This window comes from Vidua chalybeata, chromosome 2 (assembly GCF_026979565.1).
Source record: "Vidua chalybeata isolate OUT-0048 chromosome 2, bVidCha1 merged haplotype, whole genome shotgun sequence".
NCBI lineage: Eukaryota > Metazoa > Chordata > Aves > Passeriformes > Viduidae > Vidua > Vidua chalybeata.
In genome coordinates, this window is record NC_071531.1 from 88,721,563 (window position 1) to 88,739,759 (window position 18,197).

General features: G+C 38.6%; 1 protein-coding gene across 2 annotated transcripts in view; it reads left to right on the forward strand.

The window, feature by feature from the left end:
- The window catches only part of RNF17 (ring finger protein 17), a 40,259-nt gene extending 22,513 nt beyond the window's left edge, over positions 1-17,746 (forward strand). For both annotated transcript variants that reach the window (XM_053936547.1, XM_053936548.1), the window contains exons 21-36: positions 339-560; positions 1,510-1,660; positions 2,729-2,847; positions 3,448-3,538; positions 4,358-4,473; positions 4,802-5,109; positions 6,231-6,394; positions 7,182-7,301; positions 9,707-9,787; positions 10,450-10,575; positions 12,905-13,009; positions 13,580-13,730; positions 14,631-14,766; positions 16,067-16,256; positions 16,602-16,704; positions 17,570-17,746. In XM_053936547.1, the coding sequence (XP_053792522.1) occupies positions 339-560; positions 1,510-1,660; positions 2,729-2,847; positions 3,448-3,538; positions 4,358-4,473; positions 4,802-5,109; positions 6,231-6,394; positions 7,182-7,301; positions 9,707-9,787; positions 10,450-10,575; positions 12,905-13,009; positions 13,580-13,730; positions 14,631-14,766; positions 16,067-16,256; positions 16,602-16,700 (2,179 nt within the window). In that variant the 3' untranslated portion in view covers positions 16,701-16,704; positions 17,570-17,746. The remainder of the gene's footprint in view (positions 1-338; positions 561-1,509; positions 1,661-2,728; positions 2,848-3,447; positions 3,539-4,357; positions 4,474-4,801; positions 5,110-6,230; positions 6,395-7,181; positions 7,302-9,706; positions 9,788-10,449; positions 10,576-12,904; positions 13,010-13,579; positions 13,731-14,630; positions 14,767-16,066; positions 16,257-16,601; positions 16,705-17,569) is intronic.
- The last annotated feature ends 451 nt before the right edge of the window (positions 17,747-18,197 follow it).

Here is an 18,197-nt window from a genome sequence, read left to right on the forward strand (position 1 = left end):
CCTTCTTTTCTTCCTGTGCTTTTGAATGGACCCCTCACAGGCCTTTGTCCCTTATTTTTTGGGGCAAGAGGCCCACTCCAGATCTTCTGTTCTTATGATCTTGGTGTTCCCTGTGCTATCTCTTCTGTTACCTGAATGTGCAAGGATACCTTCTGAAGGAGAATAAAAACGTTACTGTCATTAGTGTTTCAGAAGTAGCACTTATGAATGTTTTTGTCTAAGCTGCAGTTCACTTTTTTCATGTTGAATAATTCCTGTTATTTTGTTATTGAGCCTTTTTCACTTCATTTAAAATCTGTTTAAACTTTCCATTTCTAAGTATTTTGTGCTCTTTATAGGTACACTGAAAGAACTGAAGTAAAGCCTAATGAAATATGGGATGATCCTCTAGAAGAAATTTCTAAAACCTCAGAAGCTTTTATTCCTATAGACATGGAATCTGTGGGTGAAGGAGATTTCAGATCACTCTGTAACAAGGAGTTATATGGGAGAATTAGTCATGTTGTGTCTCCTAGTAAAATTTTTGTACAGTTGCTGGCATCAGAAAGTATACTGAAAAGGTACTGAAATTCAAAGAACTTTCCTTTAGTTAAAGTGTTCTTATTACATAGTGGTGAAGTATAGTTAGAACAAACTCTGATGAGAGTTGCATTTGATACTGTGTACTTCTTGAAGGCTGCTAACTTACTTGCCTTTGTTGAGGAAAGTATAGGAGCAGAAGAGAGGTTGGCACTATATTGTGAGTTATTAAATCGTTCTGATTCCAAATTAAATATATGATCTCACTCATATTTCAAATAAGTTTTATTGAGTAAGTATTGGAGCCTGATGAATGCAACACTGTCCAAAAAGATTAAATCTTCCTGCTCTTTCTTCTCTCCTTCCCATTTCCTCATTAGAAATCTGGTTAAATAAAGCCTGTATCCCAAGTCTTAGAACTGTAGTAGCAGGGTTGTTTTTTTTTTTTTTTTTCCAAAGTGTTTCCAGTACCCTGTTAGGAAGTTTGAGCACAATTTCTAGACACAGTGTATATCAGCCTGCCTTTGGTAGATATTTAGGTAACATTTATGTAGTCATGCCTACTCTCTGGAAATAGTTAAAAGAGTGTGTCATGGTTTAGTGCAAGTTGCTTATGTATTCATTTATCTTTTAATCTTCTTGGCTGTAACTGCCTAGAGTTCCATTTATGTAGTCATGACATTGAGGACCACACTCTCAAACTGTCAAGAGAAAACAGTGTCGTTTCCAAATAGTGCCATACAAAGCACTCAGGTTTGCTCAGATTAATTCCAGTGTCTAAGTTAACATTATAGGTTTACAGACTTTTAATGAGGATGCATGGTTTCTAACTCCCATTTCATTTCTAACATGTCATGAAGAAAAACTGCAACACTGCACATCTGTTAAAACAGTACAACTTCATTGTATGGTAGTTAAACAATGACTGAATAAGCCTTTTATTTACTGCATTACGTTTTATCACTAGAAAAGCAGTTTTTTTAATGTCAGTTTACAGGAGGAGATGGCTTCCATCTACAAAGAATCCCAGCCACAGTCTGTGAAGTGGGAGAGGGAAATGCTCTGTGCTGTTTACGTACGCGATGTGGAACAGTGGCAGAGAGGTCAGATCTGCAGGATTGTCTCTGAAACGAGTGCCGAGGTAAAGCTCTTATAACAGGGTTCATACTTTTATTTCTAAACTTGAAAGCATTCACTGATTAAAATAAGGTCAAATCTTTGTTTCTTTCTTCTGTGTTAATATTTTCTCACAGCCTTTTTCTTTTGTTGAGAGTTTAAGTAATGCTGTACATTGCTGCAAATCAGTTGACTGTCTTGTCAAAGCTCAGGTGCCTTTAGCAGGGAATCTGTTAGTGGAGGAAGGCTCATGAGGTTGATTTTCTCTTTATTTACACTGCGCTTTGGAACATGGCAGAGATTCCCAAGCTATAGTGTAACAATTGATTTTAGATTCCAGAAGGTGTGTGAAACTGAGGGTCACAGTAATTCAAACTTAATGATCCTTGTTAAAGGATGTGGAGCTAGTTGAACCAACACCACAGGAGCACATGTAGTCAGGCAGTTGCATGAACCCTAAACTGATGGTGATGCACTGTGCTGTGTAGCTATAACATTTTCCACACTAACTTCACACAGCACTGCTTGAAACATGTGTTTTGTTGTACCAATTTGAAAATAATGAGCACCAGAAAAAGCATTTTGTGACTAGATACTTACGTGTCTCCAAAGTAAGAATGGCTTTTTGATCATACAGGTAATCCAGGACTGGATTGCTGTTGATTTTTTTTTTTTCCACCATCATCAGGTTGTGCCCAGTGGTCTTTTTAGTAGGAAGCAGAAATGGGACTTTGTGTGCTTCAGGTTTGCATCATCTGCTTTCTGAGCCCAAGAGCCTTCAAACAGCTATTTAACCCATCAGAATAAAAAGCAAGGGGTGGAGGAGAGCTATTTCAGTGTTTCTTGGTTTACCAAAAAGTCAGTAAAGTTGTTTAGCCCTCTTTGAGCACATTTGTATGGTTTGTCCCTATGCTATGCTGTGATAGTTGGTTGAGTTGTGATGAATTATTTCAGTGCAGAAGGCATTTATTAAATCCCAGTAATGTTTGAAAATTTTTTTAACCTCCTCAGGGATGTTTTGAATTATCATTTCTTACAGATAACAGCAAGAGAGGGTTTTTTTTTCTGTTTTGTGATTTCTTGCCTGTAACAGGTACTACTTTATGATTCTGGAGCTGAAAAAACAGTGGAGGTCAGCTGTCTAAGAAAACTTGAGGAAAACATGAAGACCATCAGGACATTAGCAATAGAATGTTCACTGACAGAAATAAGGTAGCCTTTCCCTTCTATTGAGTGGCAGAATTAGAAACTAATAATGACATACCTTTGTTAGCCCTGATTATGTAAGATTTGGATGTGGTGTGCTTTTTGAATAAAGAAATGGGGTGATGGCTGTGATTTATTTAATAAATGGTTGTTTTTTCTAAGGGCTACACGTCTAGTAGTAAAGCAGAAACTGTGCTGTAGAAATAAATAATATTTATAGGTCGAGTTACAAAATAATGAACAGATTTATTTAATTGAATACTTTTTTCCCTTGGCTCAGAATTTGAGATTAATTGGATCTCATGAAACTGTACAGAAGGTCTCTTTTCTAGACTGTTATGACATGTGTCATAACTTCTAGAACTCATTATCCTCCTCATTTTGAAATTCTGGGCTTGTATCTTTTAATTTTTCCAGTTGTAGAGATCCAGAAATTTATAATGATTTCATGTTACTCTTGTCTGTAGTAGAGATTATTTTTTTTCTGTAACAATTTAGGCAGCGTAGAAAAAAAGCCAAGTTTTTAGTACAGGGAAGAGTTGGTGGTTATACTCAGGAGATGTCAGCTTCTTTTGTACCTAGAGATTATCATTTGTTCTGTGTTAGACCCACAGGTGGAAGCACACAGTGGACAGCAACAGTGTGTGAATGCTTGTCCTATTACCTAACTGGAGCACAAGTGAAACTAGTCATACAGGTTTGTAATAAAAAACAGTGGTATTTACAAAATTTCTGTCAGGCTGTCTGCTAATTTGGGTTTTTTTTCCTGAATATTTTACCTTTCAAAAAGTCGTTAATAGAACTTGATTGTATAGATGTTTGCTCTAGGGAAAAAGGTGTCTTTTCTTCTTTCTGCTTCATTTTTGTTATTCACTGGAGCATTAGAGCATTTGACTACCCAGTGTGGAGAGAACTTCATCTTTGATATATTTGGTTACTGAAGAATAGTAGGTGTATCTTTGGGATCACTGGTTGCTGACAGACTTTATAGACAGATAAGCAAGCTGCTCAGGTTCTTGATGAGAATTATTTCAGCAGCTACTATATTAGTTTTCAAGCCTCAGAGGCTGAAAGAATTAATCCAGTGCTGTATGAATATCATTAGCAATTTATCTCTTCCATGCTTTAAAAAAAAAGAATTATTAGAAGGGTTTGATTTGTTCAGTATCTGTTGGCAGCTGCCAGTGGAAATAAAAGCAGTGATGAGTGAAGTTATTTATGCATGGGTTTAAATGTCCTGCTGGAAAACAAGTGTTTGGCACTTGATTCTATTAAAAGAGCTGAGGGAAAAAGCAAGTTTTTACAATTTTTTTTAATGTCATGTGTAGCATAGAACAGTTGGTAAAATGATTGGAACTGTCATATGGATTAAATAAATTTGTGTCTTCTCATGTGTGCACCAGTTGTTCAAGGATGTCTGATTGACAGTCAGTACCAATAAAATGAGAAATATGCCTGTAGTTTAGAGGAAATGAGTATTTGTAGTATGTTGTCCAGCTCTCCCATTTTTTTCCAGGAAAATGATGTGGGTTGTGCATTGCCTGTGAAAATTCTTTGCAGAGATGAAACAGGAAAAATGACTGATACTTCTGAATACCTTATTGAACAGGGTTTGGCTCTTAGAAACAGAAGGTTTGGATATTTTTCTTTTATATTCTCTCAGACTCTGATGTTCATATTTGACCAAACTAATAAGTAAATCAAAAAATTTGGATTGTGTTCTACATTTCTAGCAACAGAAAACCATCTTCAGTGAACTTCTTTATAATGTTACATAATGAGTATAATGTTATTTATTGTATCCATGGCACATTTCAGTTCTCTAAGTTTGTAGATGAGATGCTTGACAGTATTTTGAGATACCTTTGCCACTTCTGTGTGTTACTTGTATTATTTTGTAGTTTTGCACTTTTGAAGTTCTTTGTCAGTTAATATATTGATACTTGATTGAATCTTCTAGAACTGGTAAGGCTGATGGGGCTTATTTAGTCTCCAAGGAACATCTTGAAGTACATTTCGACCAGGAGAACACACAGCTGGATGGTTGTAATTCCAAAATTTCATCTGCAAGAAACAGGATTGTTCCAGAGGAAAATGCCACTATTTCAGAGAGTGAACAAAAATCACTCAAAATACATGAGCCATTGCCTCGTTCAGAAATGGATGAAGTATATAAATCTCCCATTGTTCCTGAAGCAAAAATATTCCAGGCTGTAGTGAGTTGTATTGGAGGTGATGGAACTATTTACATAATACCAAAATCATTTGGTGAGTTTACATAGAAGAAAATACATTTATGAATCTGAGTGCCCTTAGGTATCAGAATGTATACTAGAACACCTATCTGGTACATGTTCACTGTTCTGAAAGATTCCTCTTGGGAGGTGATGTCCTTTGGTGTGAGGGGCAAGGATTCTTTCTGTCTGTAAATCAGCTTTTCTGTCCTCCCACCCTCTCAAGAAATCCAAAAACCCAAAACACTTCCATGGCCAGGTTACTTGCCTTTCTTCTCTAGGCTGAAATGGGTAAAGCAGCAATTTGTAATGTTTACTGATAAAGTAAATGTGGTAACTTACTTCAAAGTGATGAAGATACAGTCATAAAGATTCTTGGAAGTTAGCTTGGTTCTCAGATACTGCTGTATTTTTTTCCTTCAGTTTAAGCTCAGTACGCAGTTTCCTCAGGCTCTTTATTTGTATTGTGATACATTCTCTATCTCACAGTGTCTCCTGTTTGTATTGTTTGAAAGAGGTCCATTTCTTCTGACTGATGCAGTGTCACTCATCAGTTCCATGTTAGTATATTGTGCTTTAGAGAAATATTTACGTATGAGAGTATTAATACTATCTTTTTTGCTCCACAAGTGCATTTAACTGCTAGATTATGTAAAAATTTTTATAACTAAAACTTTGAAATTCAAAGTACAGTAACCCCACTTGCACAAGACTGTGTGTTCTTCCTGCAGTTCTTGCTGTACCATAGTTTGTACCCATAGCAGGAGGGCTTCTTCTGGACACCTCTTCTGTGTTGTTTCATGGTGTCCTACCACTGAAACAGTGGTTTAGGAGTTGTTGTCATGTTCATGCTTTGTTTTGCTCTGATATAGTGTTGCATTGATGTCACTTAAAAAATTTATAGACTCTTCTATAAGTTCTTCTGAGATTAGAATTCAGAATTTCTAATGGCTTCAGAACTGGAAATGCAGTTTACTGTTAGTAACTCTTCTGCATATACTAGATATTGAACATACATATTGTATCAGTGTTGGAAAATATATTTTAGAGCTGCATGTGTGCTTATTTATACATGTCATCTGCATCTGATGTGATTTAGTGATGGAAATATTTTGCATTAATATTAGAGACTATTTTTTTTTATTTCATCCCAAGAAACTGCACTAAACAAATTGATGGCTGAAATACAAAATACCTTCAAAGGCCTTGGTCTTCTGATACCCTACTGCTGGAAGAAGGGAGAAGCCTGTGTTGTAAGAGGATCAGATACTGTGTGGTATCGAGCTAAAATTGTAGAAGTCAGTGGCAGTACTCTCCAGGTAAGTTTGATTGTAAGGGGGGAGGGTGTATGTATATCTGCATGTGTATGTTTAAAAAAGGCACATAATCCAGTCCTCTAAAATAAATAATGGATTTAATATTTTTTCATTCAGCTGACCTGTGCAGTTGTTCATTCTGCTTAAAAGTGTGGATTACTGTCCTCATTTTTACATTTATTTTAAAGATCAAATCTGTCTACCTATTTCAGTTGTCACAATTTCTCCTGTAGTTTCCCTTGTAGTTATTAATTTTCTTAAGTAAAAAGCTGCTCTTGATCACCTGTAAGTAATCCCTTTTAGGTTTATTTATTGTTCTTACCATACGTAGAATGCTTTGAAAACTATTAGGTTTGGAGTCCCACACCTGCCCTACTCCCCACCCAAAAAGTATTGGCTGTCTATTTTGAATTCTTTCTGCTACACAACTATAGAGCCTTCTTCTCATTAACAGTTCATCTTACCTAAGCTCTTGAGTCTGCTCATGATTTTGAACGCAGATTTGCAAAATCTATTCTAGTTCACAATATTTTTCCTTTAGTTTTAAACTGATGTTGGTTATTCCACAAAAGGTAGGAATTCTTGCAAAAGAAGTTTATAAACTGAATTTCTAATCTGTCATACCATTTCTTTTAATCCTTTCTTGCTTTTCCACTTTGTCACATCACCTACTTACCATCAAATCATTATTTTTTTTCCTCCATAAAAGTAATGCTGTAAACGAACGCATTCCCTTACTAAACTTAAGTATTTCAAGAATTATTTCAGGAAATCTTTGCATTTCCTGTAGGTACAGTACATAGATCGTGGTTACATAGAGAGCATTCCTCAGTGTCACCTGTATCCAACTACATTTTACACTGGCATTCCTCCATTTTGCATCCCTTGTCAGCTCTACAAGACTCTGCCGGTGAGTAATGGCACATCTGTGTGTTGCTAGGTGGTTACTCCAGTCAGTACCCTGCTTAGTCAGGCTAAGAGTAGTTGCTGGTATCTTCTCTTGCCTGCAAGGATTCAGAGAAGAGATGATGAGGATTGTTTCAGCAGGTCCTTATCAGGACCCAACAGGTTTGCTTTATGAAGGGACCGTGCTTGAAAGGTAGCTGTCAGTGGAGTTAAACCTTTGTGAGACAGGACACTGTGGGGTTGGCAGGGGGATATTCTGAAATGATAATTCATTTTGCAATAGCAGCAACAAAAAGTAAGTCCTGGATTTCTTAATGCAGAATGGCCAGACAATCTGAAATTGTCAAGTCCTACTGTGTTTCTAACATTATGAACTTGGCTGTGTAGGAAACAATGTAAACTAATACAGGTGAATTGTTTTAGGGCTTTTTGTCAGTAAGTAATTAGTATGTAAATAACATCTTCACATACCATCACACCTTGCTTACTCTGAATGGTGTATTTAGTATAAGTGAAATACTGAAATTACTAGCTTACTTTTTTTGCTGGAAATAGTTAAACTGATAGTAAGGAAGGCTGCAGGGGTCGTGGGGGAGGGACAGGCAGCAGACCTGCCAGCAAAAGGTAGCATGCCTAGGTAGGAAACCTCCTGCAGCAGATGGTGAGAGGGCTGTGTAGCATCAGGGAGGCTGAGGAGGGGTTGGATAGCTGATTCCAAGTGCAGTCTGCAGTGGACCCACAGCCAAACAGCCAGAAACCTTCCCAGCAGCAAAGTAGAAGAGAGAGGGAGCAGTAATGCAGAATGGGAGCTTGCAATATCAAGGACCTGCAAGAAGAAGAGATTTTCCTCAGAGTGTGGGATGCTCTTGCAGCACTGCTTCATCACTCTGCGGGCTGATGAGGACAGAGCCATCACATGAGGAGAGAGGCCAGGGTGGAGGAGGGCAGCACCCTCTGCTCCCCGTGTAACCCCCAGTGCAGCTGACAAAAGGCACTGGGTGACAGGAGATAGGAGTGCCTGCTCCCTTCAGAGACTTCACAGGAACCCATGTGCTGACCCAACACTGTAGAGGGGGATGGCACTCCTGCCTGTTTGTATTGGGAGCATCACTGAGGCTGCCAGGCCTCTTACAGTCCTCTCACTGTTACCCATTGCCATGAGTTAGTTATCTACTCCTGGTGACACCAGTGATACCCCTCAGACTGCTCCTGGCTGTATCTGCAGGGGTTGCAGATCCCAAGAGTGTTTGTAAGGATCTGTGGCCTGCCGGTAGTTTTTTCATGACTCCTGTCTGGCAGGGGAAGGGGTTTGAAAGGTTCACTCCAGGCTGGTGAGTTAAGAAATCATTACAGGACTGCTGCCACAGCCAGTGGTTGGGCTGTTTGGATGGTGGCACTCACTTGGAGGTGCCTGGTCTGGTGGGCTCCTGTGGGGCCTGTCTCTCAGAGAAGAGGAAGAGCATCTTTTGGTCCATAGGCGTGCCAAGCCTGGAGAGGGATCGCAGGTCAGGAGAGCACCTGAAGAGCAGCACCTGTGGGAGCAAGTCCAGGGAAGGGCGATGAAGATCAGAGGGCTGGAGCACCTCCTATGATGATAGGCTGAGAGAGTTGGGGTTCTTTGTCCTGGAAAGAAGGCTCCAGGGAGATCTTCAACACCTTCTGGGATCTTCCAGTACCTAAAGGGGGCTACAAGAGAGCTGGAAGGGACTCCTTACAAGGTCATGGAGTGACAGGACAAGGGGAAATATCTTCAAAATAACAGAGGGCAGGTTTAGATTTGGTGCTAGGAAGAAAATCTTCACTACAAGGATAGCAAGACATGGGAACAGGCTGCCCAGGGATGATGTTCATGTCCCATTCCTAAAGTGTTCAAGGCCAGGTTGGAGGGGGCTTGGAGCAACCTTATCTAGTGGAAGGTGCCCCTGTCCCCACAGCAGGAGGTTGAAACTCGATCTTTAAGGTCCTTTCCAACCCAAACCAGTCCATGATTCTATGAAAGACAGGCTTGTAAGCATCCAGGTTGGAAAGCAAACAGATACAGCAGAGAATAGAAGTATTTAAGGTATTCTGTGTTTTGTTGAGTGTTATCTTAGTTTCTGTAATTTGTTGGATTATGCTTCGGACAATTTTGTACATGTACATTATTGTGTACATAGTATAGGTTAGATTTGGCAAGCAGCATCTCTTTCTAAGCCATTTCAGGATCTGAAAATTATGGATTGCGTTATCACATACATTTTAATGCACCAAATAGCAGATAATATTTAAATTATTGTTGATAAATCAAACTAATGATGTGTGTTTTCTAGTCAGATTTCTATTTTAATGGTAGTTGTGTATTTCCATCTATCCTAAGAATATTACTTGTTAGCATCTTAATGTGTTGGTTTCTTGCTTTTCTCCAAATAGATTGGAAATTTTTGGCAGCAGGAGGCAGTAGAATACCTTCAAGAACTTCTCAAAAATGAAGAGGTTGAAATCCACGTTAAGGTAGCCTAATTTATTCATGAATGTGGAATGAAGTGAAGTTTTTGTTGTCTTTGTCTTTTTAACTGGCATTAAGAATGGTACATGAGGGAGTATAGTAGTAAATGTATTTCTTAGACAAAAGAAAACCACAACTAAACTTACTTCTTCTGTGACTTTACCCTTACTATAGTTTTCAGGCCTTAAATACATCCATTAGAGTTAGTGCTCTTTTTTCACCCTGTTCATGTTGCATTATCTTTCTGACAAGTCACCTACCTATTGGCAGTGTAAATTTTTATAAATTCTATTTTAATTGATAAAATTCTGACATAGTTCAGTATGGATGTGCTTAAATTAATTTATTAAAATTATAGGGAAATACATTCTCTGTATTATCTGAAAACAAGCCATTTCAGACAGCTTAATGATAAATTGTGAAGCGGGAAGGGTTTAAGTGAGCAAACATGGGATAATATTTTAGTGTTAGGGTGAGCAATTGGTGCTTCCATATCAGAAAGAGAGATATTCCCATTTGTGTTACAACTGATGTTAATAGGCATCTTGGTCTTGTGTCTTTGACTGTTATACATATCAACAAGAGAGGTTTGAATTTCTTGGTCACCGTTTCTAAAACTTCAGTCCCAGTTTTACTATTACAGTCCTGTTTTGTCCTGTGTAAATAGGAATTACCAGATAACCCATGGGGCAAGTTGTCCATCAGCCTCTATTGTGGGGGGATGTCACTTTCGTCCTTCATGGCATACCAGAGGTACTGTGTTGCTGAAGATTGCCAGGACATACAAAAGCTGGTGAGACCTGTGTGTGTGTCCCTTTTGCTGTTGCTGTTCTAACATTGGAAAGACTTTTCAGTTGCTTGTTGTGACCTAGGATTTGTTAATTTTTTAATATATATGTGGTTTTGTGCTGTAAGCTGCAGTAGGACTGAGCACACAGATCTGCAGCACAGCGTGAGGAGCTACAATGTGCTGATAAGACTCTGTGGAATAGTGAATTGCCACGAATTTGTTCACGGATTCTGTAATGAAAAGAGATTTTTACACTTCTGTTTAAAGTCCAGCTAGTTTTTGTGTTCCTCTAGAACACTAGGAATAGGGTATTACTTTTATCACTTGAAGGGATTAGGTATTCCTCGAAATATATCCAAGGATGGAGTAAATTAAATCAAATATTTCATCATAAGCACAGTGATTTATAGGGGAGTTACCTAGGTTCTTTATTCCAAGAGTGTGGGACACTTACCTGATTGATCTTAAGGGGAGGATTGAAGGTTCCACCTAACTTCATTGTCTTAACACAAAAAACCCATACATAAGTAATTTCTCTGTATTTGTTTTCATTTTTTGTTCCTTGAAATCTTAGGATCGGGTTTATTTAAATTGCTAAGACTTCGTTATTGCATTTTTCTCTTAATTCTGCTTAAGTCTGCCAATGTACTTTTCGTTCCAACGAACATCTTTGCTTCAGAAAATAATGTTCCAGTACAGTCTGCTGCTGTCACTGCTGGTGCAAGGCTTGAGTTGTCTGCCACTGGGCTCATGATGCAGTTAGAAAAATCCCCCAGTGTATATTAAAACTGAGTAACCATGGAAAACCTAATTGTAAATCAATCTCTTGTTGCATTTTCATAAAGTCAGCACAACACACAGCTTTTAGCAAACTAAATATAGATTTGAAAATAAGATTTATACCTTTAACACAAAAATTAAATTTGGAAAACAAAAATAAAGCCATGTAAGAAGATGGCAAGCAAGAAGCATTCAGAAAACCTGAAATGCTTTCCTCAAGGAATAATAGCATTAAGCAGTTCCATTCCAGGAATAAGTGTCTCAGTAAGAAAACAGGCATCAGAAGTGTTCAGCTGTAGACCAAAAACGAAGCAAGGCATCCAGAACTCGAGCTGAATCTCAGGAACAGCAGAAGTGGGAAGCAAGCAGCTCTGAACACGTTCAAATATAATCAGCTCTGGTTTTAGTTGCAGAGACTAAGCAGCCATTCTCACAAGATAGCTGAAAGTGCATTATTTTTATGTAAGGTTTAACCATTACCTATTATTTTATTCTATAGTTTTGTAGCTCTATTTCACAGCTTCAAATCTGTGATTTGGGGTAAGTTAAGCTGATGAGGATTTCATTCTATTTTGTGAGCCTTGCAGCTGCTAACATAGTGGCTTATGCAGAGCTCACTGCACCCATTGCTGCAGTGTGTGTCTTTGAGATGCGCTTGTGTTGTGCTGCACTGATGAGCTTAGGAGCTGGTCTTTGTTACCTTATGACCAGCCTAGCTTAGGCATCAGCCTGAAAGATTCCTGGTAGGGCAGTAGGATGTTGGATGCATCAGAACCTCCAAGTGTGCTGAGCTTTACAGCAGTGACTCTTATTCCAGGGGTATGTGTCCAGGTATAGTCAGGTGGCTCCTGACTCGCAGTGCTCCTGATAGTTTTGCAGAAATCTGGCATTCAGTTTATGTGTATATATGAATTAGTCAGACATCCTTTCTTTACTTCTAGGAGTATGTACTTTGAATGGAAAAAATTCTTTTTTCCTAGTTAAGTTTGAGGAACATAATGATTTTTTGTAATGCATCCTCTGTCAGATACTGCAGGGGAAACAAAGGGTCATAATTTATTGTTTCATTTTCCAGTTACATATGTTGCTTCTACTTTTCTCTCTTTCTCGGTGCATAATGAAAAGTGTTCATCAAGTGAATGTGTGAAAATGTATTTTGGAGAAATTGTACATTTTGTTACACATCATGTTTTAATTACAAGAGATAATATGAGCTCTTTTCATGACCTATGATCTAGCTGAGCCATGTGCCATGTATCCTTCTAAAAATATAATTTAATGCACCAGGGTTTATTTCATGCTGAACCAAATGCAGAAATGACATGTAGAATTCAAATACATGGTTCTAAAAGATACGCTGGATAATGCCATGCTGCAAAGAAAAATATCTTACCTGTACATTGCAATGTTGGATTTTTTTTCATCAAGGACACACTGCTTATTGTTATTATACACCTTCTTAGGTAACTCCTTTGAACCAGAAGTCATACCTAAGTTCGTTTCTATTTTTTTTATTTAATATGATGCTCAGCTGAAGTCTGTCTTGGTCTAGGGGGAATTTGAAGGAGACCTTTTGCCTTCGTACCTGCTGCAACCACTGCCTGTTCCAGGAGAAACCTTTCCTGTCACAGTTACCCACTTGGTGTCCCCCAAGGAGGTGAGTGTGTTTGGTCAACATCTCACATGCTGTAGTCCCATCGAGCTGGTGAAAAGGAGATCACAGCTGGCAATCTTAGAGCATTTTAGAGGCTGCAAAATAGTCCTGAGCTATTGGTGCAGGGGGTTGTGTGGGGCAGCTCTCTGGATAAACACTTAGTTGAAATAATCTCATAGGTGGGGCCAGTGAAACACTAATAATTTCTCTAGAAAAATGAATTGAAAGAATTACACTACTGCAGTCTGGTACTTAGCTTTTTTAAGAATACAGGTAGTTGGAATTTAATGTGTCAGAACAACAGCAAATTTTGTGTAAGCCCACACAACTTCCTGGAGTTCTGCCCAATCTCCCACGCAAAAGGTAGAATGTCATGTGCATTGATGGAATAAAAGATTCCTATGTGGACTTTGAATGTTGAATGGTGAAATAGAGAAGAAAGGAGAGCAAGGAGATGCTGAACCTTTCAAAGATGGAATCTGGATTAAAAGTAATCTTCTAATAATGGTTGGAATTCCTCATTTCTAAATTAACTGCAAAAAATAGTAACATCAGAACCTTTTCTTTAAATAGGTTTATATTTGTCTTGATTCTTCTGAGAACCTTACAAAGTGCTCTGCCACAGAGAGATCTGCCAGCTGTGACTCAGAGAGCCTTAGAAAAGCCCTGAAGTGGTGCAATAAAATTGTAAAGACACTTCCTCATCTAACAGACTTCAAAAAAGGTACATTGTGGGTTTTTTTGCTGTTGTTTCATTCAGAAAGCCTGAGTTTCCTTTTGTGTTTTTATGTATCCTTAAATAAAAGTTTTGTAGAGTAAAAAGGAAGATCATACTATAATTACATAATACACTGTATTATGTACATTTTTACTTTTCATTAAATTGAGGCTTTTGTGTCATTCTCCTCCACTGGAAAATGATGGACAAAAGTCAAATTCCTGATGCCTGTTAAGAGTTATGAACTGACTTCAGATCCCATTTGGCAGTAATAAAACTTCACCCTAAAGGCACCTGTCACTGAACTGTGACAATTTTGTTAAATATTCAAAGAGAAAAGTTATGTACAGAAAATCATGTTATAAATGTTTAGAGGAGCACCACATCTAAGGAGCACCACTTTAATGTCCACAGCTGTTGGGCCTAAAACACAAGTATGGCTGTCTAAAACCTGGTGAAAAAAGTGTTTCTCACTCATACTTGATTCTGTCAACTCATAAAACTCTGGGTGAGGTTTTGGGCATTATCTGCCTCCTGTCTTCCAGATATGTCTATTTTCACTTGGAGATCAATCTGTTTACTCACTGGATTGTGCAGATGAGTCCAAGTTGAAAAGCTGGAGCATTAAACTGTTTGGATCACTATCTTTTAACCAAGCAATTTGCTGTTACCTCTCACCATTGCCATGTGAGGTAGAGAAATTTGACTTAAATTGCGTACAACTGATTGGATTGGAGTTCAGAGAGAATTAGAGGATGCATGGAACAAAATCATAGTACAGTTTTGATAAGGAAGAGGAGACTTAATCTTGGTCACAAAGTAAAGTGGATTTTCAGGGTCAGTTTGTACTGCACTGAGTACTGTGGGGTGTTATGTGATAGTTTTGTTTTTTTCTTTATTTTACAGAACTGCCTTGCCTTGCAGAGTATGTGGATGGTTTATGGTATAGAGCAAAGCTCCTCTCTATTACACAGCTTGTCCCTGTTCAGATTCTGGTTCAGTTTGTTGACTATGGTACTTACTTAGTTGCCCCAACAAGCAGGTAAATAAGTAAGAAATAACTGCATGTAAAATGTCTGTGTGTATTTATGTATACACTTAAATCTTATAAATAAGTACTTATAAATAAATGTTACATTTATTATTAATTTTTTCTAGAACTACATATATATTTTTCCCATCATTTACTATTGGATTTCAGAGAGAAAGTGTTTTGGCTGGTTAAATAATTTGTGTCTGCGGGGTATGGGATTTGTGTACCTGCTTCTCTGTTTCAGGTTGTTCTGAGAAGCCCATTAGGATAATATCAGATTTCTCCATACCTGTGAGTGGGCTCAGGTTAATCTGTTTCTGCACCTGAGAACCTTACTAAAAACAAGGGCTGAGCCCTCCAGGTGTACAAACAAATCCCAATCCTTTGTGACTGTTGTCTACACAGAAGACACCTGGGGAATAAACTTGGGGATAAGGGAGTGGGACACACCCTGCTCTGCCTGTGTGGAAAATGGAGGTTCAAATCCCTGTTCTGTGCAGTTCTGAGATGCTCTGGACTGCTTCTGTGCTGACACAGACATCAGCTGAGCATCTCAAACATGCCAGGCTTTTAGGGTTCCATAAGCCTGTTTGAATTTCTCATACATATACATTTATATATATATGGATAATGCATAGTACTACAGTGCATATATAGAACCTGTATATATATAGAGTACATACATACATACACACATATGTACTGCTTAATGACAATTGGCTTGCTCTCAAGCTTATTGTGGAATTACACTTCCTTGCTGAAGATGATGCAGAAATAGGGATTTGAACAGATTCTGTGCTTTACAGTCTGTTAGGGTCTTGGGAGACAGTCTCTTCTGTTTCAGAGTTGCATTTCTCTGCTTCCCATTTCCCTTGCTTTTGGGATAGAAAGATAAAGAATGGGGAGATAATAATGTAAACCCCAGGTACCTATTTCCAGTAATGTGTCTAGAGCACATTCAGGCATGAAGCATTTGGACCATAAAGTTTTGTGGAGCTACATTGTGATGATTCACACTTGGATTCCTGTGCTGCAGTCTTTGTTTGGCTCTTGACACTCCTCCCTGAGCAGGGTACTGGCGAGGGGTCTCTGATGCTGGGCTGCTTTCTGATAGCTCGTGTGCTAAGTCCTTCAGAGGGCCTAGCCCTGCCTGAGAATTGTTGGGTCTGATGTTGGCAAGTTCCTGTAGAGCAGGGACTCGAATCCTGGTTCCCTCACCATAAAAGTGCTGCATCAGCCACTCAGCCATCCTGATGTCCTTACTGGCCGGTGGATTGCTGTGGGTGAACACTTCTCATTTTGCTTTCAGATTGCGTCACATACCTTGTCATCTGCTGAAGTATCCAGTTCAAGCAGTACGAGTTCTGTTGGCTGGATTTAGACCTGCTTCAGATGACAAAAACATGGAAAGAATTCCTTATTCCCCAGAATGGAGCCTGAAAGCATTGTGGACCATGGTGGACTGTGTTGAAGGAAAGCGTCTCTCTGCTTCCATACTTGTAAGAAATGCCTTTTTTTTTTTTTTTTTTCCCCTGGTTCTTGCTGAGCCTAAAATTCTTACTAGCACTCTAATTTCTGTGTCTTTCTTTTACTATGAATCCTCATGGTTTAAAAGTGAAAACCATTTACCATGAAGGAAAGCTAAGAGAAAATGGTATGGTGTTCTTAAATTCTGCAATCACAAAGTTTCTGAGCATTCCTGTTATTTTAAAACCAGTTTACTTAAAAACAGAGGTATTCTTTTTATATTCACAGTTCCATTTACACAGTGAGTACAGTCAGTAAAATATTTCAGTATCTGCTTGAGATTTAAATCTGTAACTCTCAACACTGTAAACTTTCAGACTGTTTCACCAGAGGTTACCATTTCTTTGTATGGAGATGACAAAAATCTGGTTCATCTGAAGCTGATAGAAATGGGTCTTGCAGAGTTGGATCAGTGAACATGTAAGTACAGTGACCACGATTTCAGAAGATCTAGGCGAAGTATAAGCTGCCAGTAATGTGGACAACTTAAGTTTATTTCAGAAAAAATCCCTTCTGTCCACACATCCATTCTATTAGTAAAGTATTTAACATAAAACAAAAAGTTGTTAAAAATTAACTTCTTTACATAACTTTACTGAAACCCACAGTTTTAAGAATTTACAGGCACTGAAACAAAGAACCCTTGGTGGTATAACATAAAGAGCTTCTGCTGCCAGTAACTGAAAAAGGCAATTTGCAGATGTGGCAGTGTTCTCTGCCCAAACCATCAAAAGTAATCTTTATTTTCTGCTTTTAATGTGTGTCAGGTGCTGGTGGTTCTCAATGTTTGCTCAGGCAAACATCCATGATAACATACTGGTGTCCACATGTCTAGACAAACATGGAATAGTTTTAATGAAGAGCTTTATACTATGTGTATAAAGCTCTTCATTAGGGTTATGTGTTATCCATGGCGAATACCAGAGACTTAGACTTTCAGATTTCTTGGCCAACCTTATGTCATTTTTTCTTCCCATTTATTTATTCCCATTTACTTCCCATTTAATAAGCACTCGTCTAGCAGATGTGAACAGATGATATTCCTAACACTTCCTAATATTGGAATAGTAAAACTATGTATCCACATCTCAATCTTTTCTGGCCTTGGAGCCTTAAGTATTGTTCTGTGATACCCTTCTCACAGGAGTAGATGGAACTAATGCATAGTGGTGAAGAATTATATCAAAAGCTGATGCTGGGACACTTGTTCTAGTATCTTGTTAAAAGACTTGGAAGGGAAGATTATAGTTTCATTATCATGACATAGCTCTTTCTTGTGTTTCAGGTTTATTTGGTGACAGACATCTCCATCCAGCACCAGATAGGGAGCAAACAGCTGGGGCTGCATTACTTTCTTTGTTCTGGAACATGTTTGATTTGTTGCTGGTTTCTGTTTCCACTTTCAGGTGCTGTTACACCTTTCACTTCAGAGTTTGGGAATAAACAGTTTGGTCAGCATGCACCTGAAAGCTTGTTTTCCTTTACTGATGTAGTATGTGAGGTTTCTTCAGATGTCTCTTTATTGTACTAAATCCTTTACCTGTAAAGATCAGCCCCTCTCAACCTCTCCAGGCAGCCAGTTCCAGGGCTCAGTCACCTGCCCAGTAAAGCAGCCTCTTGCTGTTCAGAGGGAACCTGCTGTGCTTCAGTCCGTGCTCATACACACAGAGCCTTGCACACATCTCTTCTTCAAGCTTCCATGAAAGCAAGGGTCCAAAGCTGACCTCCATGCCCAGGCACAATGGGACAAGCAGTGGAAAGATCCTGTCATACTTCCAGTACATATTCTGGTACTAACCAAACATGTCCTACGTGCTGTTGCAAATACCCCAGAGAGCTCATGCTCATTTTCAAAATGTTTTCATTTAAAGAAGACCAAAACCCCACTGTTTATCACCTATCTTGAAAGCAAC